The 22,307-nt window shown below is 45.6% G+C and overlaps 1 protein-coding gene across 21 annotated transcripts in view; it reads left to right on the top strand.

Annotated features, from left to right (window-relative positions):
• The window catches only part of P4HA2 (prolyl 4-hydroxylase subunit alpha 2), a 34,399-nt gene extending 13,883 nt beyond the window's left edge, over positions 1-20,516 (top strand). For 12 of the 21 annotated variants that reach the window (XM_054252562.2, XM_035290897.3, XM_078364879.1 and 9 more), the window contains 10 exons: positions 2,834-3,073; positions 4,009-4,202; positions 5,371-5,547; positions 9,062-9,132; positions 9,367-9,466; positions 14,236-14,289; positions 14,899-14,964; positions 17,634-17,702; positions 18,109-18,205; positions 20,040-20,516. In XM_054252562.2, the coding sequence (XP_054108537.1) occupies positions 2,834-3,073; positions 4,009-4,202; positions 5,371-5,547; positions 9,062-9,132; positions 9,367-9,466; positions 14,236-14,289; positions 14,899-14,964; positions 17,634-17,702; positions 18,109-18,205; positions 20,040-20,110 (1,139 nt within the window). In that variant the 3' untranslated portion in view covers positions 20,111-20,516. Of the gene's footprint in view, positions 1-2,833; positions 3,074-4,008; positions 4,203-5,370; positions 5,548-9,061; positions 9,133-9,366; positions 9,467-14,235; positions 14,290-14,789; positions 14,850-14,898; positions 14,965-17,633; positions 17,703-18,108; positions 18,206-20,039 lie in introns of all 21 variants that reach the window. The other 9 variants (XM_078364875.1, XM_078364880.1, XM_078364877.1 and 6 more) reach the window with 3 other exon arrangements.
• The last annotated feature ends 1,791 nt before the right edge of the window (positions 20,517-22,307 follow it).

Below are 22,307 nucleotides of genomic sequence, written 5' to 3' on the forward strand. Positions count from 1 at the left end.
TAGGCTACTGGATAGAGTAATCTACACTCTTTCCACTTTCCTGGTTCCCATATGCTCCTGAACTCACGGTATCTGGCCTTTTCTCCCACTGTTCACTGATCTGTTCTTGCAAGGTCATCAGTGGCCACTTGACTGGTAAACGCAGTGGACAGGGTTCACACATTATGTTCTTTAACTTCACAGCAGCATTTGATGGATGGATTGCCCCATTCTTTGTGATGTTCTCTCCTTTGAATTCTGGGATACTGATAATCTGCTTATCTTTTAGCCTCTCTGGTGATTTTTTCTGTCTCTCAACTGGCCCCTCTTCCACTGACTTCCCAGTGTTAGTGTTTATAAGAAGATATTTTGAGGGCCACTAGAGACCAGTAAACACAGTGATTCCCTGTGTGAGGCCCATACAGACCCAGGTTAGTCCAGTTCCAGAGTCCCAGCTCCTCCCTTTAGACTCCATTAGAGAGAGGGCAGTTCAGGGCATCTGCAAGATCTGTTCACCCTGTAGCTTTCAGATTGGTTGCTTGGAGGAGGGAACCGCACCCTGGCGTTGACCTTTCACATTGAGTTAGCAGACTGAATGAGTGTCCTGGGTGGGGATATGGGGCAGAAGGGAATTATTCCCTAGGACTCCATCCTTACCTCATCTTCTCCCTGAGCACCTTTCCCAGGTGAGTCCAGCCATTTCCATTACCTGAGGTGGATGACATCCAAATCTGTGTTTCCTGCCAAGGCTTGTCTCTTGAGCTTCTAACCAGTGTAGGCAGATGCCTGTGGGACATCTCTACTTGGATGTTCCATGGACTTCTTGAACTTCATGTGTTGTGAACTGAAATCCTCATCTCTTTATGAACACTTTACCTTCCCTCTCACCCCTTTATCTCAGCAAAAAGGACCTCCATCCTTGGGCTGCCTAAGCCAGAATCCTAAGGCCCATGGATTCTACCTCTCTCTCATGTCCTCTGTACTTACCCCTTCACTCCAGCCTCACACCCCATTTTTCTCAATTTGATGATCAAAATACCATTCCAACTTGTCTCCTACCTCCAGCTCACTGCCTAAGACCATCTTCCATACGGTCTTAAGCACACATTTGTTCACATGAGTTCCTCATTACTGTGCTTAATTTCCAAGGCTAAACCCAACTCCTTCTGTGTGGTCTTTGGGGTCCTACATGACCCCATTTTCTTGGCTTCCTTGCTCATTGTACGCAGCTTTCCCTATCACTTAGCTCTTTTGTCTCATTCCCTCTATAGGAATACCTTTACCCATGTCAGCTAGGCTACTCCATGTCTGATTGCCTGTCAGCACTCAGTTCAGCTGTCACTCTCCTAAGTGCTCTCCAGGGAGCAGACATTCGAGTTGGCTTCTGGGGAGGATGCTGAGTGCCGGGGAGCCATTCTTAGCATTCTTGTCATCTGGGAGACATGTTGATAATAGCTACTGGTCATTAGCCTCCTGGGGAATCATAGAAGACATCTTCATATATCATCTCATTGAATTCTTGGCGCAAACTCTTTAAAATTGATGGTGTTATATTTATTTAGAGAGAAGGGGACTGAGACTTAGAGAGGTGTGGTAACTTGTCCATGGTCACACAGCTGGTGGGCACCCTAGTGAGGCCAGCACAGGTCTAGCTTAGTCCAGCTTCAGAGCCCCAGCTCAGTCAGCTGTGCTACACTGGCCTATCAGTGCAGGTTCCTGGGCCAGAGGAGACCTGTGGAGAGGGACACGGGGCTCCAGGAGCCCCCTAATCCCTGGCCTACCTGTGTACTCCATCTTGTGTTTACTCTCCCCAACTTCCTATTCCACATTACTGGTTCCTGAGCCACCAGGGTGAGCAGACCCTGATCTTTGAAGCATTTAGCCTACTGTGTAGAGGTATTATTCCAGGCAGAAAGAGCCTTCTCTGATTTCTTTTGTGGCAGTTTTGCCCAGGTTGCTGTTAATGGGGCAGTGGGGAGTCTTCCTTGCTTTCCAGGGAGAGTCGCATCCCCTACTTCCCATCCATGGGATCTGCTGTCTCATTATTCTCTGAGGAACCACACACATAGTCTTTCCCATCTTGAGCCCACCCGAAATCCTGCATCTCCCTATAGTTGCTTCTTCATATTGACTTGAAACTGTCTTCATGGTCACTTTCCGGCACTCCCTCTATGCAGATGACCTTTGGGTCACAAGACCCACTGAGCTGATACTCAGCAAGGTCCCTGCCACTTAACAGCCAAAGCTGGCACTGCAACCCTCCCTTGGTGTCTCTCACACTGCTTGGTGTCGCTCCCTCTGTTTTTCCTATCTTTAGTTATTTCTCAGGGTTATTCAGTGTTCTTTCTGGGTAAATGCTCCCTGGAGCTCTTGCCTCAGCTGTCTTCTCCATTCTTTCCTCAGAGTTCCCACAAGTGATTTTCCTCACCCATGGCTTGGTTGCCACCTGAATTTATGTTTTATATATTCGACTAATTTTTCCATCCTTCAGACTCATATGGCAAGCTGCCCACCAGACATCTTCTTCTCTGGTCCACAGAACCTTCCCACTGTCCTCAGCAATGCTTCCTGGTGGGTTTCTGGGGATCCCCCTTAAAAAGGTTCCTTTCTACTTGGGAGACAGGGAGTCTGAGGCTAGGAGGTTGGCTGTGAACCCCAGTCTGGGGCAGAGCCATCTGTCTGTGCTCACTGTGTCAGTGGCCCTTTAGGGTGTGTGGTCTAAATGTCTGATGGAGTTCTGAGTTCTGCTTGGTAATGACCCCCATCTAGTGGCCCAGGTTTTCCTTGAAGCAGGAGTCTCCTTCCCTAACCCAGAGGCTCTCTGGAGCCTAACTATTTACCTCTCCTGCTGTAGGAACCAAGTACCAGGCAATGCTGAGTGTAGATGACTGCTTTGGGATGGGCCGCTCAGCCTATAATGAAGGGGACTATTATCATACGGTGATGTGGATGGAGCAGGTGCTAAAGCAGCTTGATGCTGGGGAGGAGGCCACCACAACCAAGTCCCAGGTGCTGGACTACCTCAGCTATGCTGTCTTCCAGTTGGGTGACCTGCATCGTGCCCTGGAACTCACTCGTCGCCTCGTCTCCCTTGGTAAGGCGATTGTAAGGTAAGGTAAGATGGGAATGGAGAGTGGCAGAGGGACTGCACTGTGCTGGCCACTATCCTGGGACTGAGTCAGTTTACCCTGTCACTTGGCCAGTGACTAATGCCTTAGCGACTTTAGGACCAGTCCAGCGTCTTACTGGCTCCTTACCTATCTCAATCCTGGCCTTAGCTTTGCCCAGTCACTGACAGATACAGTCAGGCCTGTGGCACTTGTGTTCCTTTTTGATAAGGACTCCGTGTCATGCAGGACTATGCAGGGTGGAACCTTTACTGCATCAGGAGCAGCTCAGAAGTCAAAATATACTTCAAGATTGCTACAGTGGCAAACAGTGGCAGTGCTATTAGAGGTCTAATATAAGACTTATATGGCATTGATACTTCATGTGTCTTGTGCTGTTGTACTGAAGAAGGCCAAAAGCACAGTGCCTTTAAAACTCATCTGCCTCTTTTTTTTTTTTTTTTTTTTGAGGGGGATCTCACTCTGTCATCCAGGCTGGAGTGGCATCTTGGCTCCCTGGGTTCATGAGCTTCTCCTGGGTTCACGAGATTCTCCTGCCTCAGCCTCCCGAATAGCTGGGATTACAGAGGCGCATGCCACTATGCCTGGTTAATTTTTGTTGTTTTTTTTTGAGTAGAGATGGAGTTTTGCCATGTTGGTCAGGCTGGTCTCGAACTCTTGACCTCAAGTGGTCCACCTGCCTTGGCTCTCCAAAGTTCTTGGATTACAGGTGTAAGCCACTGCACCTGGCCTCCGTTGGTTTTTCAGCTATGACTAGCATACTCTGGTTAGATGCTGTGGAAGGTAGAATGAACCATGCAAGTGAGCTGCTGGGAGAGAAACCGCTTACAGAATAATTTCTCTAAACGACCTAACAGATGTTTGTGGTTTCCTTTTCTTTCTTGTTCCTTGCTTTTTCTAGACCCAAGCCATGAACGAGCTGGAGGGAATCTGCGGTACTTTGAGCAGTTATTGGAGGAAGAAAGAGAAAAAATGTTATCAAATCAGACAGAAGCTGAGCTAGCAACCCCAGAAGGCATCTATGAGAGGCCTGTGGACTACCTGCCTGAGAGGGATGTTTACGAGAGCCTCTGTCGTGGGGAGGGTGTCAAACTGGTGAGATGTGTGTGTGTGTGTGTGTGTGTGGGGGGGTGGGTTCAGGGTGCCAAAGCTATGTACCTGGACTCTGGCTCTGGGCACACAGGTTTAGGGAAAGCGTTCTTCATTTTGTAGATACTTTTCTTAGTATCTCCCCCAGTTTTTCACGGCATATCCTGAGTCTGACATGGGTATTCTCTGAGGTGTAGGAAAGGAGATTATCTCCTCTCATGCCCCAGGTAGAGCGTTGTTCCTCCAAGTTACCACTGAGCTTGCCTCCTTACCCCAACATGTCCCACCTTTGCTTGACTCACTATTGTGAAGAAAATGATGAGTGGTGTAACTCAGGCCCCAAGGGTAGTCATAAGTGGAGAGTAAGTCTCTGTGGTAAAGATGCCAGCATGTACTTGAGCTTGGTATTGAGCCTTCGAGAGCCCTGGGATCCTAGTGCTTCCTGGGAAGGCCCAGGTGTGACAGGCTCTTGGCCTTTTTTATGTCCTGTCTGCATGGCTTCCACTGGCTCCACTGCCAATAAAGGTTTCTCCCCTGTCCCAGCCCTTCAGACCGACTCAAGTCTTCATGAAAAGGGGCAGGAATTACTCTTGCCATGGGACTTGTGAATGTGAGGTGATCTTGGGAGAGAAGAAAAATTGTGTGATTTATGGGGTATCATTTCATGCCAGTCAAGCTGAAGGGGCTTTTGTTTTCTCTTTCCTTCTTTCTTCCTTTCTTCCTTCCCTTCTTTTTCCTGTTTTCTCTTTTTACTTTCATTTCTTTCTTTTTCTCACCCTGTCACCCAGGCTGGAGTGCAGTGGTATAATTATAGCTCACTGCAGCTTTGACATCCCAGGCTCCAGCAATCCTCCTGCCTCAGCCTCCTGAGTAGCTAGGACTACAGGTGTACGCCATCATGCCTGGCTAATTTTCTGTAGGGACGGGGGTCTATGTTGTCTAGGCTGTTCTCAAACTTAAGGTCTCAAGCTATCCTTTCACCTCCCAGAGTTCTGGGATTACAGGCATGAGCCACTGTGCATGCCTACCTGCTGGGACTTTAGTTTTCTTCTGTGGTGGGGTGGGATGGAGCAGTTGCTGGCCATGAGGTGAGACCAGTGTCTGCAGACAGCCAGACTGGGACTGAGGATTAGGACTCCACTCAGCTCAGGGCCTGTTACTCTGTGCTCTCCAGACACCCCGGAGGCAGAAGAGGCTTTTCTGTAGGTACCACCATGGCAACAGAGCTTCACAGCTGCTCATCGCCCCCTTCAAAGAGGAGGACGAGTGGGACAGCCCGCACATCGTGAGGTACTATGATGTCATGTCTGATGAGGAAATCGAGAGGATCAAGGAGATCGCAAAACCTAAAGTAGGTGTCACTATAGGTCCTTCTTGGGGCACGGAAGGGGGCAGGTCATTTCTCTTATCCTTAGCACTATGGATGGTTTGTTTGCTCACCTAGGCACCCTTTATTGATATCTAGCATGGGCCATCGTGGGGATACAGAGATGCTTCAGACTCAGCCTGACCTTGTGAGTTAATGGTCCGGTGGTGAAGAAGAACAGGGTAACCAATGTGGACAGCCAAGTGCTATAATAGACAGTCACGCTGGGAACAGGGCAGGTCCACACTGGTGTGTCAGTTCACCTGGTTGGGAGACTGGTGTGTGGGTGAGTTTTAAGGAAGTATTGCATAGGGTGCTATGAAGCTGGGTCCTGTGGAGCTCCTGATTAGGACTGTAAATGAGGCAAATGACTTGGAGGAGAATGTACATCTTTATGATATTGAGTCTCTCATCCAAGAGCATGACAGTATCTCTATTTGTTTATATCTTTTAAAGTTTTCTTCATATAAGCCTTGCACATTTCTTACGTTTATTCCTAGGTAGTTTCTTTGTTACTGTTAATTTACTTTATTTCTTCATCATTATTTTTTAACTGCTTACATTTTATGTTAGTTTATTATATGCCAAACTGTTGATTTTAGAGATACATTTCATAGTAAGAATTCTTAACTGAATTCTTAACTGTGACAGGAACTTCTGAGTGCTTAACATATATATTAACTGTTATGTCACAGTTATGAACAGCTGCTTATAACGATGTCGCTGTCTCTGTTTTACCTATAAAGAAACAGACTCATACAGGTTGCGGCTCCTGGTTGAATTTGCTTATTCCTTTTTTGGTTTTTAGCTGATTCTCTTGGGTTGCCTGGATAGTATTAACTCCTGGAAATAAGGAACATTTTGTTTTCTCCTAATACTTTTTCCTTTGTTTTTATAGTCTTATTGAATTGCCCAGAACTTGTAGAGCTTAATTATATACAGTAGGCATCCTTGTCTCATACCTGAATTTCCTGGAAATTGCTATGGTATTTTACTGTTAAATATGCAGTTGGCTGTTGGTTTTGTATATATGTCATGTTTTAAAATTATTATTCCACTTCTAGTTCATAAAAGATTTGTTCCCATTTGACATCTTTCAAAGAGACATACTTGCTGCCATATCTGTCCCATCACTGATGATTGGGAGGGAGGATTTAGCTGGATTCTCTATTGCTCTGCTCCTAATAGAATTGTAGTGGCCAAGGAGGCCTGATGCTCATGGAGAGACCTGAAATAGGTTCCTATCCTGGCCCCTGGACCTCATCTTGGAACAACCTTGAGGTACTAGGACATCAAGGGTTTAGAGTCAGTGGTTGGCATCATCGATGTGGCTGAGGGAAGGGGCTAGCCAGATATATGGAGAATGGGGACTAGGACTTCCCTTTCTACTCCCTGGGTCAGCTCCAGAGTCCTCCAGAAAAGAAAACTACTTTCCTGGTTGTGCCAGGGTTACCTGAGAGATTGCTTACCTGTTCTTCAGTTTTAGACCTGAGAACATTTCTGTGTGCATGTGTGTGCATATGTGTACACGTGTGTGGCTGGGCAAGGGGTAATGTTAGGAAAACTTATATTTGAATAGAAACCATGTGAAGAGCCAAACAAGGTTGGCAAACATATTTGGCTCTTCTCATGGCTTCTATTCAAAGATAAGCTGACCCCTCCTTTCCGGAGACTGTGAGGGACAGATGCTAGTCTGGCTTTGAAGTAGAGCCAGTGAGCTTAACTTGGCCTGTGGAGAATGCCTGGCAGCTGTCTGTGGGGCCTCTGGCCTGCTTTCAAAATAGCCCTGTGTTTCCCCAGGGGCTCAGAGCCTCTTTGTGGGTGTCAGGCCAATGCTGAGGCACAGATGTTTGGATGGGGTCTGGCTGTGGCTGCAGTTTCAGAGAGGGACTTGCATGAGTTGGAGCTCAGGAAGTGCCTTGAGTAGGAGCTTGGGAGCTGTCTGTCCTGCTTGCGCTGGCCATCTTACTAGATCATGCTGCAGCAGCACAGTGTCTAGGTTGGTCTGTCTTACCCTCTTACTAGCCTTCTGGTCCATCTACTTGTCTCTATCCCTTCTGCCACCCCCTGGCCCAGGCTACCATCATCTCTTGCCCTGACCTCTGCCATGGCCTCCTAGCCTCCCAGTCCCCACTCTGGCTCCTCCTTAGTCAACTCGTCATGAGGTATTCACAGTGATCCATTTTGCATTCAAATTTTGAGTGTCCCTCCCCTGCATAAAGCCTTCCCCATTTCTTGTAGGCCACAAGGTTGCATCTAGTCCCTAGCCCCTGCTTATCTCTTCAGCCTATTCTGTTTTACTACTTCCTGGAACCTTTAATCCACACTTACTGCCACACCCGTTTTCATTCCCAGGCCTCTGCATTGCTGCTCCTTCCCTGTTCCTGCAATGTACCTCTACTTGGATAACTCATGTTAACCCTTCAGGCCTCAGCTAGGTGGTCTCCTCCCCTAGGAAGCTTTTCTTGATACTATAGTCTTAGCTTCCACAGGACATTAAGTTCACCCATGCTGTGCTGCAGTTACCTGACTGGTTTTCTGCTTTCCCAACTTGACTGAGTTGTAAGAGCGCAGGGGCCATGTCTCAGTTACCCAGTACAGTGCTAGGCACAAAGTAGGCTCTTATCAATATTTATTGAAATCAAGAGGAAGTGTGTTGGGGTGGGAGTACCTGGGCCTATGGCCCCACCCCTGTGAGGTCATTAGGACAGTCTACAGCTGAAGCATGTGGCCTTTGCCATGTTGGCTGGCTCTGGGCAGGGAATCCTTCGTGGAGTTTTACTAAGCCTGTCTGTGGAGGCTGGGGGAGATGAAGTAGGTGAGGGGAGTGTGTGTGTAGTGTGTATATGTGTGAGTGGGTGGCTTCCAGGCAGTGGTTCACTTATTTTAACTTACAGAATCTTTTCCTGGTTTTATCATCTGACTTGTAAGGATCCCAAGGGAGTGAAAACTTTGCCATCTGTCTTTACTTCTTGAGGCTGTAGGAGCCCAGTGTGAGATAGTGCAGCAGGAGAGTACTTCTTGGCAGACGAGGGCACTGAGGTTCAGAAAGATAGTGGAATTTGACCAAGTTGAGACAAGTATACAAGGCAGAGGCTCAGGGATAGTGGCACAGTCTGAATATGGTGGGAGTAGCTAAGCTCAGGCTGTGCTCAGGAAGGGGTGGTTCGTGGGCCTGTCAAGGAAAGGGGCTAGCCAGGCAGATGCCTGGATGGACAAAGCAGGCATAATTCTGCAGTCAGCGTAGATCTGGAGAGGAAAAGGGATGAGCAGTGTGATGGAGCAGGGTAGTAGCCAGGATCTGATTGCAGACTGGGAATGTGGAGGCCTCAGACTCTTGCCCTCCCCTGGCCTGGAGGATCTTGGGGCCTTGGCTAGAGCCATTGCCTGCAAAGCTTACTCCACTAGCATGGCAGCAAATCTGGTCCCAGTGCTCCCTGGGAAAATATTCAAGGCAACAACAAAAAAATCAAATCTTCCCACTCTTCCTGTCTTCTAGCTTGCACGAGCCACTGTTCGTGATCCCAAGACAGGAGTCCTCACTGTCGCCAGCTACCGGGTTTCCAAAAGGTAAGCAAAGAATGGGGGTGGGTAGTTGCTCAAGCCCCAACTTCAGGACTTCTTAGTGCCTCCCCTAGGGATGGGTGGCTTGCCTTTTTCTGCCTGTTGGCATCTCCTCACCCCCTTGCAGGAGGCACCCTGTACTGCCTGTTAGTGCTGGCCCTGGCTCTGGGCACAGAGTGCAGGACCTCATGAAAGCTTGCCCTTCCATTTTCTTTTCTCTGCTCTTTTCTTTTGGCCAAGCTCCTGGCTAGAGGAAGATGATGACCCTGTTGTGGCCCGAGTAAATCGTCGGATGCAGCACATCACAGGGTTAACAGTAAAGACTGCAGAATTGTTACAGGTACAATTAGTCCCTGGGACTGTAGGAGTTGGGAAGTGGTGGTATTTCTGGCTAGATGGTCTCACAAGGTGTCTAGAATTGGGCTAAGAGGCCCAGCTGTATGACTACTGCCTGATGCTGTGAATGTGGAATGATCTCATTTTAGGAAACCAGAATTAATCATGCCTGCTGGCTTTCAACAATTAGTGTTCAACAAATATCAGTTGAGCATCTGCTGTGTGTCCCAGTGTGCTGGAAGCTAGGGTTCAGTGGTGGTTATGGCAGGTTCATTTATGTCTTCTTGACAGCAGAAGCTCAAAGACTGAATGGTCCTTTCAAGGGCATCTCTAAGAGAGCTAAAAATGTCTTCAGAGGTCATAGTTCTATGTCATAATCAAATATATTTGAAGGTCAAAGTGTTCTGTGTGTTTTATCCTGCTGAACCATAGCTGAAGTTATTCCAAAAGCAGTGGCAGGGGAGTTCCCATGAGGAACCGCCCAAGATGGGGTCGGTTAAGAATCCCAAGAAAGAGGCACTAAATCCCTGGGTCTTCAGTCCACAGCATTTATTAGGGAACTTGCAGAGTGGGCTACAGCAATCCTCAAAATGGGCAGCAAGAGACAAGGGTTGTTTTACCTATGTATTTCCACAGTGAGGGGGTCAGAGTATGGAGTTTTTAATGAGGGTTTAGGGAATTTGGCTCAGGGCTGGGGCTAATTTCTTTCATTATTTTGGCCAACACCCTAAATACCTTCATCAGTGCCTGGGAATGTTCAAGACTCCAGCTTGGGTTCCAGCCTGCAGGAGAAAACCTGCAGCTGGCTGGGTCACAGAGCTGTCAAGGTACTCTGATTTTTAGTCAGGACAAAGAAAGAAAGGCAGGGATAGGTCTGGGGGACCTTACGCTGTGATATGTAGGTAGAAGTGAGAGGCCTGGGCTGGTTAAGCTGGTACAGGTGGAGTGTTCTTGTCCAAGTACTCCCACTGGGACCCTGGATTTCTGCCTTTATTCAAAGGTGATTATGAAGAAACATGGCAGCACCCTGCTGAAAGGTTTTGGGTAAAGCTCCTTAATAAAATATCCTCTTGGGTATTGAGTTGAAATCAGCACTGGCTGTGTTCCACTTATGAATGTTGGGACTTCAGTGTTCTGTTGTAAAATTGATGACCTAAGACACTGTCAGAGAAGTTTCACTGGCATTTCTAGAGGCCCCTGGGTCTCTCTGTTTGGCCAAAGTTTCTGTATAGCATAGCAGTCTTTACCTTTAGGATTGGCATTAGGGTCTGATCTACCATAGATCTCATGAAAATATTGACTGAAGATCATTTGGAAAAGATTTTCTAAACTTTTGCCTGGACACACCCAAGCAAATCAGCCTTTTTGTTGTTTCTGTGTAGCTGCATCAGCAATTGGAAAAAATCAATTTTGAAGGTCATCTTTATGGATTTGTGTGAAGTCTACCAGAGTTTTAAAAAACATAGTGATTATCTTGCAAATTGTATTGTGAAAATTTAATATTTTTTTTCAGTTCAGCTCAACTTAGTGTTTTGTAATTTTTAAATAAGTTCTGCAGATAAGCATGTCTATGGAGGACTTCTGCCACATCTCCCAGTTGCCACGTATGTATATGAGCACCACCATTTCAAGAGGGTTAGGAGCTCTTGCTGCACTTGATGAGTCCCTATTGGCATTGTCTTGATTCATATCTTCTTGGAGCAGATTTTTTTTTTTTTTAAACATCTGCCGCTGCTTTCTCTGTGTCAGAGCTGGTCCTCAGGACTTTCATGGCTCTGATCAAAGACAACAGTCTGCTTGACTGATTTCATACCCTGGACCAAGAGCTGAGTAGACAAGGACCTGTGGCTCTGTTGTTTTCCTGGCTAGCTGTGCAACTACACTCACTGTATCACTGTCTTACACTCACCTGTGGAAGATAGCAGTTTCTTCGCTATGGACTGACTTCTCTGCTACAATTCTGACTTTATCTTATCTGGCCTCTCATTGTGTTATAGCTCAATTGACTGGGGCCTGAATGCCAGACCTCTTGGTAGAGCGGGTCTTATGATTAAGATTCTTCTGGAAGATTCAGAACACAGCTGCCAAGTGGCTGACATGCCATTTTTGTTTGCATTCTTCTAGGAACTGTCTTGTTATTTCTTTTGCTAGTCAGTGGTATTGATCCTTCATGGTCTGGGGAATAGGAACCTGGATTTCAGCATCTATTCCTAAGTGCTTACTCCACATGAAATGCTTATGGTATCATAAATGCCTAGGCACCAGCAACAGCCCTCACACCAGGTCCTTTTGGGAATGCTGCAGTCCTCTGGAAAGGAGCTGGTTCTTCTGTCTGTTGACATTCTTTCAGCTCTTGCTGACATGTTTCCTGTAGATCATTTGAAGGAAAAAGGTAATTGAGACTTTCTGGTGAATTGGATGAGGTTTATCTGATAGAAAGAAAGAGATTCTGTACCTCTAAGATTCTCTAAGATTGAAGACTTCAGCTGCATGATGTCTCAGCCTCACCAGAAAAGTGATTTCTGACCTTTTTAACATTGCCTTCACTCTGGCCTCAGCATCATAAATACCCATGTCTTTCAAATAACTGACTCCACTGTTAGAATAGTAAGTCTAAAGATATAAATGAATACCTCCTCACATGAATCAGTCTTGATGTACAGTTGCTTGTTATTAAAGGTGTGAGCCTGGTGACTTTAGTATGCCTGGATAGGGAATCTTACCGCTGCAAATCTAGATGGTCCCATGCATTTTGTCCTTATTTGGGAAGTGTATTAAAGAGTATAGGTACAGTGGCTTTAGAAACATGATCAAATATAATTCTCCAAACCTAAAAGATGCAACTTTTTTTCACTGCCTGGGATCTGAAAGTTTAAGCAATCCATTTAACAAGTGGAAATATTGGAAAATGCAGTCATACTCTGCAGTGCCAGCAACAAGCAGTAAATGAATTTTCCTGAGTGCACCGAGACAGCAGTCACAGTCATGTTGAAAATTTTCTTCAAGGCCAGGTGTGCTGGCTTACATCTATAACTCAGTACTTTGGAAGGCCAAGGGAGGAGGATTGCTCAAAGCCAGGAGTTTGAGACCAGTCTGGGCAACATAGTGAGACTCCGTTTGTACCCCCACGGCCCCCCAAAAAAAGGAGAGAGAAAAAAATTTTCTTCAAGTTCTTTACTATAGAAAAAGTTATGTTTTCTCAGCTGCTCTGGCACTTCCCTCCTTAGATGCATCTCCAGTTTTAGGGCCACCTGGTGAACCAGGCTTCCTTGCGCTGTTGACAGGATTTCCAGGTATTTTTGGTGCCGGAATCTTGAAGGCTGAAGCAGTGGATGACAGCATGTTTTTATCCATGCTTTGTATCAAAATTTTTATTTTTGTAGACACTGAAAATGATACTGCCAAAATTTTGCGCTCCAACAAGAGAATTTCCTCTCTTATAAAGTCCATGGTCCCTTTCTTTCCTGCATTTCTTATTTTTGTGTGTATGTGAGGCAGGGTCTCACTCTGTTGTCCAGGCTGGAGTGCAGTGGTACAGCCATAGCTCAATGCAACCTCGAACTCCTGGGCTCAACTGATCCTCCTGCCTCAGCTTCCTGAGTAGCTGGGACTACAGGTGCATGCCACTGTGCCCAACTAATCTTTTCATTAATAGAGACAGAGTCTTGCTATGTTGCCCAGGCTGGTCTCAAAATTCTGGGCTCAAGCAGTCCTCCCACTTCAGCCTCCCAAAGTACTGGGATTACAGGCGTGAGCCACCACACCTGGCTTCTGTTCCACATTTCTATAGGTCTCTGTTGCTAGTTTTGTAGCATTTCTCACGTGACTGTTGGGATTGCAGAAAAGGATATACAAAAAATACCAACTTTCTGAGAATTTATGGTCTAGCTCCAGAGGTTTTAAAGTTTTTGTGAGACACACTAGCCAACTGTTCCCAAATGGACATTGGTGGTGCTGCTTGATCTATCAGCTTCCGTATTAGATTCTGTGCTTCATTTTTAATCTTGTCTCTCATTCTGTCTACTGAAGCTCAGACAATAATTGTGGTTTAGGACTTCCCATTGTGCTGATAAGCTGTCCACAAAGGCATTTACAATTTCTCATCCAGTTAATGTCACCTGGTAGTTGCTCAGACGTTACTTCAGGTCAGGGTCACACTGCGGGTGCTGATGTAGTACAGTAATTCTTGACCACCCAGCAGCTGGCCACCCGTGTTGAGCTGTTTCACTTGGGTGCAGAAGTACTCCATGCAGTAGACCACTGTGGGAGTCTGCTCCACTCAGTCTGACCAGGAATAGCAGAGGTGGCAGGAACAGTGTCAGTTGCTGAGTACCTCCAAAACTAGTGTTTTAAAAAAGAAAATCCTTATCTTAAATTTGTTACTGACTTTCTTCTGGATTACTTTCTTAATATATCCCAAACAAACCAGGCCCAGATCAGGGCCTGCCTCAAGAAGTGCTCCCTTTGCTGCAGTCTGAGCATCTATGAAGGGGCTGGAGCTTCTCCACTGTGATCATATGCAGTTCATCCATCTTGTTTTGTTTGGGAAGCCACATTTGTGCTGTAGCCTTGCTCTTAGACAGAACTGTAGACTTGTTTGTGATGTTTGCTCTGCTTGTGCTGACCGGGCATGGTTGTCTTCCACCTTAGAGAAGCTGCTCTTTGGTAGTTCTGGTTACTTTCAGGCCTGAGAAGATGGTATCCCTGGAGTGATGGGCTACTACAGAGCTGTTCATGCTGCTTACAAGGTCTAATGCTGTTATTTCCTACCAGGTTGCAAATTATGGAGTGGGAGGACAATATGAGCCGCACTTCGACTTCTCTAGGGTAAGGCCTAAATCACGGGTGCTTTCAAAGGGCCCTGCTCTAGCTGATTTGAGAAGGGCAGAGCTTCTAGGAGCATTTCAGCCTCCACATCAGTACCTCCACCCCTTGTCCTCCCTTCACCTCTTCATCACCAGGGGAAACTCTGTTACTGGTGAATCCCAAGTCTGGAACCAAGGGTCCTGCAGAACCCAGTGGAGCCTGGCTGTCTCCCCTATAGATGTGTGGACAGTTTGTCCCCTACCCTAACCCTGTCACCCTTTGCCCTGATTCTAAAGCAAAGAGCCTCACTAGGTCTTTGTGAAAAGCGTTTTTGCCCCTTTTCCTCTTCCCTGCCAACCCCATGCCCTAGCCAGAGTTTCCTTTGCAGCGTTGGCAAATGTTCCTGGCTGATTTATGGAACACACACACTTAGTACCTACCCCTGACCCTTTTGGCCCTAGTCTTGTGGGTGGTGGATGAAGCCTGTTGTAAACGTGGGTGAAAGTTGTTGTCTGTTACAGCGACCTTTTGACAGCGGCCTCAAAACAGAGGGGAATAGGTTAGCGACGTTTCTTAACTACGTAAGTATTGGGTCCAGGCCCACCTGTTCATTCTCACTTAATTTTATAGAATGATGAGCGAGATGCTTTCAAGCATTTAGGGACGGGGAATCGTGTGGCCACTTTCTTAAACTACGTGAGTATGATGTGTGCTGATGGGCCCTAAGGGGACCCTGGGTCCAGAGGGCTGCCTTATATCTCACCCCCATCAAGGCTGATATCATCTGCTGTTAAGTAATGGCCAGGTCCTTCTGACTATCAGCACCCTTCTTGGCTGGAGTAGGGAGAGTTGGCCTCTGTTTCTATTCATTTTCCCTACTCCTCTTACCAGGACTTTAACATTTCTGGCTCCTATTTTGTTTCCCCAATGTTTAAAATTATGATAAAATAGACATAACATAAAGCTTACCATCTTAACTATTTTTAAATGTATGGTTCAGTGGTATTAAATACATTCATAGTGTGCGAGCATCATCACCCTTCATTTCCATCTATTTTCGTCTTCTAAAACCGGAACTCTACCCATTAAGCAATAATTCCAGATTCTCCTCTGCCAGCTCCTGGCAGCCACCATTCTGCTTTCTGTCTCTATGATTTTGATTGCTTAAATAAGTGGAATCAAAGTATTAACACTTGTCTTTTTGTGTGGCTGGTGCATAATGTTCTCAAGGTTTATACATGCTGTAGCATATTCTGGCTTCTTTTTTTTTTGAGATGGAGTCTTGCTCTGTCACCCTGGCTGGAGTGCAGCAGTACGATCTAAGCTCACTGCAACCTTGGCTTTCAGGTTCAAGCGATTCTCTTACCTCAGCCTCCCAGGCAGGTGGGATTACAGGCATTAGCCACCACACCTGGCTAATTTTTGTATTTTTAGTAGAGATGTGGTTTCACCATGTTGGCCAGGCTGGTCTCAAACTCCTGACCTGAGGTGATCCACCCGCCTAGAACTCCCAAAGTGCTGGGATTACAGGCGTGAGCCACTGCACTGGACCATTCTGGCTCATTTTTTGATGGGCTCAATGCTAGTTTTGGCTTTTGGATTGGGTGCCTTGAAAGGGTTCCCTCCTTGGCAGCAGAGTGAAGAGATAGCCTTAGCTCTCCCTAGATGAGAGCCACCTTTGTTTTCTCTAAGGCTTAGTGGCCTAATTCCTACCTCTTGCCTCTGTTCCATCCAGAGGTTCCATAGGTTATAGGGTTTACCTTTCACATGAGAGCCAGCTCCAAAGAGGCATAGTGGCAGTAAAGTAAGAGAGACAGAAGCCTGCGTCCATTTTTTTCTTTTATGTTTTTATTGTGTGGTTATTACATGCTGGGGATTGTGCTGTGTACATGCTGGTGAGCAGGACATATGTGGTCTCTCTTGTGGTGCTTGAGGTCCAATGTGAGAGACTTATTTTAAACATCAGAGGGATTCTTCATCTTTGTTTTTTTTATTTTGAGACAGTTTCCCTCTATTGCCCAGGCTGGGGTGCACTGGTGCGATCTCAGTTCACTGTATCCTCAGCCTCCCAGGTTCAAGCATTTCTCCTGCCTTAGCCTCCCATATAACTGGGATTACAGGGGTGTACCACCATGCCTAGCTAAATTTTGTATTTTTAGTAGAGATGAGCTTCACCATATTGGCCAGAGTGGTCTCGAACTCCTGACCTCAAGTGATCCATCTGCCTTCACCTCCCAAAGTGCTGGGATTACAGGCATGAGCCACCTTGCTCAGCCTAAACATCAGAGAGATTATTACCTAGTTATGGAGATAGGTGCTGTGAATCCCAGGCTTCGGGTTCAGTGGAGGCCTCCCTTGGGAAGTAACATATCAGTTGGGACTTAAAAGTTGAGTGGAAATTAGCTGCTAGAACATGGTTTCTGGCAGAAGAGAGAGTGTATGTAGTCCTGTAAGAGAAAAGGAGCTTGGAATGCTGGAAATATAGAAAAAGGCTGGTGTGTCTGGAGAGAGGCTAGACTGACAGGGCCTTGGGGTTCTAGAAAAAAATCTGGGTTTGATCCCCAGGGCTATGAGAAGCCATCAGAGCTTTTTGTCTTATTCATTTACCGTATGTCTATCAAATGCCCTTCAGTGAGTCTGGTATATATCCTGTGGAAATATTTTTTAGCTCCAATTTTTATTGCATTATGGACAAAAAACTTAGAGCCAGACGAGAAAGAAGTAGTGCTTTGGGCATGAGTCAAGGCACGCTTTGTGGGCATGAGTGCAGCTTTGCTAGTGTAGAACTTGTGTTCAATGTAGCTTAAGGCCTTACCATGGGAGAAAGCAGGGCCTCTAGAGACACAATGCCCCACCTTCCCACTCAGGTGGCCCTGGGGAGGGTGGCTACTCTGAGAAGATGAAGGTCTGACTGGAGCAGCAAACCACTAGAGCCAAAGAAAAAGAGCTGCACTGGGGGCTGCACACGGTGTTGGAAACAGTAGCAACCTCCTGGTCAGGGCACTTTGCTGAGTACAGTGGCTTAGGCAAGGCCAAGGCTAGATGGGGATTCAAGGCTTAGGGGGCAGAACAGGCATTTTCTGAGTTCAGGCTCAGATTATTTTCATCCAAGGACAACCTGGATGTGAATCTCCTCTGGGCCTCAACTCTTGAGCACTCATGACATGGAGACTGTTTTAATAAATCTCACTGATTAGCCACAGGAAGAGCCTTTCTTAGCTGAAGGGCTGGCCACAGAGCAGACTCTGAGCAGTGTCACTTATGCTCAGAGGAGGGTGATGTGTACACCTCATCATGTCCTTTATGGCTTAGTTGCTCTGAGAGCCTTGGGTAGGAGGGCCAAGCTCTATGTCTTATATTTCCAGATGAGTGATGTAGAAGCTGGTGGTGCCACTGTCTTCCCTGATCTGGGGGCTGCAATTTGGCCTAAGAAGGTAAGTTCTGATTATTGTGGATCAGAGGTTGAAGCAAGGCTCAGACTTTACTTTGTCCGTGTCCCCCAGAACCATTATCTGGCCTGCCTGATGGCTACTGTGATGTGCCCTAACCCCCCTGGACTCTGACAATTCTGACCCTGTAGCCCCAGCTTCTTCCTGGGGAGAAGGGACAGGGAGGGAAGCCCTTTCAGGGGCAGGTGAGTTCCCAGACTTCTACCCCAGAAAGGTAGAAGGTTGGAGAAACCACCAGTTCTATGTCTATTACGGGAGTCCCAGAACCCTGTTCCCCATCCAGGGGAAAATGAGGGTGTTTCTGCTCCAGGTGGGGCTTCTGTAATGCTTGCAGTCAGGTCCCTGAGCACAGTCTCTAAGGATGTATTCTGATGGGCCATCTGTTTCTCAGGGTACAGCTGTATTCTGGTACAACCTCTTGCGGAGTGGGGAAGGTGACTACCGAACAAGACATGCTGCCTGCCCTGTGCTTGTGGGCTGCAAGTGGGGTGAGTGTCTTAAGGGGTGGTGTTGGTGTTGGTGGCTTCAGCTTGGGCCTTGCTTATTGGCCTTAGATTCTGATCTGTGAGACAACTGCTGCCAAATGTGCCAAGACTCCTTCTTAGGGTTTTTAGGGTTTTTTCTGCTAACCATTACTACCATCCAGCCATGTAATGTCCATGCAGTGGTAAATGCCAAGGCAGCTGGTTGGGAACATTCAGAGATACACAGAGAGCTGAAGAAGTCCTGGGGAAGAATAGCTGCATAAGCACCATAGGCCCAGGACCCTCTGGCAAGGCTTCTGAGGGAACAGAGTGGAGAGCTGAAAGCAGTGAGGGGAAAGAGTGTCTCAGGCAAGCAAGGATGGAGGCACAGACTAAAACCAGCATATGGGTGTGGGGCTGGCTCCCTTGTCACTTGAAGAAGGAGAGGCCTATGGCACAGGGACCAGGAGATGAGGCTGGAGGCTGGGACCAGACTACAGAGGCTCAAGCTTGAGCCTTATCCTGGGAGCAGTTGTGGTGAGCCTCAGAGAGGCTCGAACCAGGATGTGACAGGAAGTGTTTGTAAGGAGATGAGTGTGTAGCCTCCTTGGAGAGTTTTGAAGATAGTGATAGGTTTGCAGGAAATGAAGCAAATAAAAAAGAAAACAAGGCAGTTGCTGAATTCAGGGGAAAAAGATTATACAAGAAAGGAAATGTAAGTATAATCTACTTAGATGGCTTAGGTGTAACACTTACATGATATAATTATGTACACACTGAGTATTACTTTAAAACTTTTGATTTACCTGTACTGGAAGGATGGGAGGGGATAAGTATGTGTTTTAGGGGTAGAATAAAATAATTCAAAAAAGTTGAAAGTCAAGGAGTAGAACTGTAAGCATATTACCTAGAAAAATGAGGTTAAATATCAGAAGAAACAGCTAGAGGAGTTTAATGTTCCCTGGGAGTGGGAGTGGGGATTAGGGATGGGGAGGAGAGGCTTAGGAGATTACTGTTTATCATTATAAGCCTTGTAGACAATTTTATTTTTTTCAATGAAGTACATGTATTACTTTATATTTTAAAAGCTCTGTGACTTCAGTAGTGCATTGAAACAAAATTTTTATTCATTATGAGAGAGTCTACGAGGAATGGAATTGTGGTTCCTGGGTGTTTGAACATATGGCATGAGATGACTGGTAGCAGCTCTGCTGCTCTTGTGCTCATGACATACAGACGGGATCTGCTGGCCCACAGCTCCTGAGGCTAACATCCAAGCCCTCTGCAATTCTGACAGGCTCCCTCATCCTCACACCCTACCGCTCAGTTTCCACCTGCCACCTCCCAGTAATATCAGGCTTCTTGAGTCCTCAACACACGTCAGGTGGCTCCTGCCTTGATTACTTACTCATCCTGTTGTCACTCCTGGGACCTTCTTGTTGAGAGAACCATCTGGGTGTGTCCATATTCCCAGGATAACTTCTATTTAGCTTTATATTCTAGTCCAGGATTTCCTCTTTCCTCTAAGAGCAAGAAACATGTGTGGAGGTTGCCATGGGAATAGAACCAAAGGGCATTGAAGGGCATGGGCATCAAAGGGCATGGCTATATGCCTTTAGGCACTATTCCCGTGGCAACCTGCACACATGTATCTTGTCTGACTGGCAGAATTTCATACAATTACCTGTTTACATGTGTCTTCCTCACCAATTCATCAGCAAATTGAGGCCTGAGACCATGTCTTGTCTTATTTGTGTCTGATTCCAGGGCACAGTGCAGGGGTCATCATGAAGGAGTCATTCATTCAGGCTACTGAACTGACCAATAGGATTATAACATACTTGCTTTCTGTTCACAGTCTCCAATAAGTGGTTCCATGAACGAGGACAGGAGTTCTTGAGGCCTTGTGGATCAACAGAAGTTGACTGACATCCTTTTCTGTCCTTCACCTTCCTGGTCCTGCAGCCCATGTCATCTTCAAGTTCAACGGGACAGATACCTTTATATGTTCCAGTTTCTATAGGCTGGTTTTTGGAGAAATGAATGTTTGTCTAGAGCAGAGGGAGACCATGCTAGGGCGAATCCTATGTGACTGAAGTCCCAGCCCTTCCGTTCAGCCTATGCCATCCCTGGCTCCAAGGCTAGGATCAAAGTAGCTGCAGCAGAGTTAGCTGTCTAGCGCCTAGCAAGGTGCCTTTGTACCTCAGGTGTTTTAGGTGTGAGGTGTTTCAATGAACCAAAGTTCTGATACCTTGTTTACATGTTTGTTTTTATGGCATTTCTATCTATTGTGGCTTTAACCAAAAAATAAAATGTCCCTGCCAGAAGCCTTAAAGAGACTTACTTGGAGTATTTTTAAGACTGGAAGCTTTTTACCAGGTTCATTGTTTACTATGCATCACCCCCAAGCAGGAATAGTCTGGATAATGAATGCTTTAATATCAGAAAAGCATCTTGGGTCTTGGGTTTCAGACCTGGTTTCAATACTTGTGTCTCCTCTAAGCATCAGTGTCCTTTTCTGGAAAGTAGGGTAAATAGTTTCTCTTTGTCTTCCAGAGAACATAGCACATGTGTTCATGATTATGATGCTGTTGTATGATTTATTTTTAAATTTTGAGATAAGAATTGTTTATGATATGTAGATATATACTTTAAAAAATATGAAGGTGAGCAGGAGCACCTGTGTCAACACCAACCAAGTGAGAGAAGAGAATGTTTTCAAGTTGGTACCTCAGGAGCCCCTTGGGAACCCCTCCTAGATCACATCTCTTTCACTGCCCCCAGCACTTTGGAGATAACCATTGTCTAGTGATGTGTGGTAGGTGTTCCTTTGCTTGCCTTTAGAGTTTTACCACCTATGATTAGATCCCTAAATCAGTAGTTCTGTTTTCCCTGATTTTGAACTTTTACTAATAGAATCAGAATGTGTATTTTTGAGTATGTGACTTTTGTTCAACACTGTTTTTAAGATTCATCCATGTTGCTGTGTAGCTGTAGTTTAATTTTTATAGTACATTCAGTTTTCTTGATGCTTATTGTAGGACTGTACCATAATACAGCCAGTATACTGCTGATAAACATTGGCATTAGTTTTGGTCTTTGTATGTTATAAATGAAGCTGTGATAAACATTTTTTTTATACATGATTCCTGCTGCACATATAAACACATATTCCTGTAGGATATATATCTCGGAGTGGAAATGTGAAGTCTTAATGAGTGTTCAGCTTTACCAGATAATGTATTCCAAGGTGGTTATACACATTCTCACCAGGAGTAAATGAGAGCTTTTATAACCCCAACCTTTTCCAACATCTGGTATTTTCATACTTTTGCATTTTAGCTAGTTTTGTACATGCTATGGACTAAATGTTTGTGTCTCCCCCACTCCAAATTCATATGTTGAAATCTTAACTCCTAATGTGATGGTATTAAGATGTGGCGCCTTTGGGAGGTAATTAGGTCATGAGCATGGAGGCCACCCACATGAGTGGGATTAGAGCCCTTATGAAGAGATCCCAGAGAACTCTATCCCTCTTTCTGCCATGCAACCACACAGGAAGAAGTTGCCTGTCTAGGAAGTAGGGGGCTCTTACCAGAAAAAACCTACTGGCACCTTGATCTTGGACTTTCTGGTTTCCATAACCATGCGAAATAAATGTCTTAAATTCAATGTATTTTATTATAGCAGCTCTATCTAAGACAGTACATATATAATGTCTATTTTAACATTATTGATAATGTTGAGCACATTTTCATGTTTATTAGTTATTAGGTTTCTTCAAGTCTTCTTACTGATTTATAGAAATTTAAAAATCTATACACAAGCTCTTTGTTATATATTTTGCAAATATCTTCTGTGGTTTGTCTTCACTATTTTAGTTATATCTTTTGATAAACAGAAGCTTTTAATTTTTATGTGAAATCTATCAAGCTTTTTCTTTTTGATTTATGCTTTTTATGTCTTAAGAAATCCTTCTATACCCCAAGATCATGAGGACACTTCCTGTGTTCTCTTCTGAAAGCTTTATGGTCTTTGTCATTTAGTTTTATCTTTATACATGGTATGAAGTGTAAAGGCCCACTTTTAATTTTTTGCATATTTTATTATTGTTAGGATAGGATGA

Source organism: Callithrix jacchus, chromosome 2 (assembly GCF_049354715.1).
Source record: "Callithrix jacchus isolate 240 chromosome 2, calJac240_pri, whole genome shotgun sequence".
NCBI lineage: Eukaryota > Metazoa > Chordata > Mammalia > Primates > Cebidae > Callithrix > Callithrix jacchus.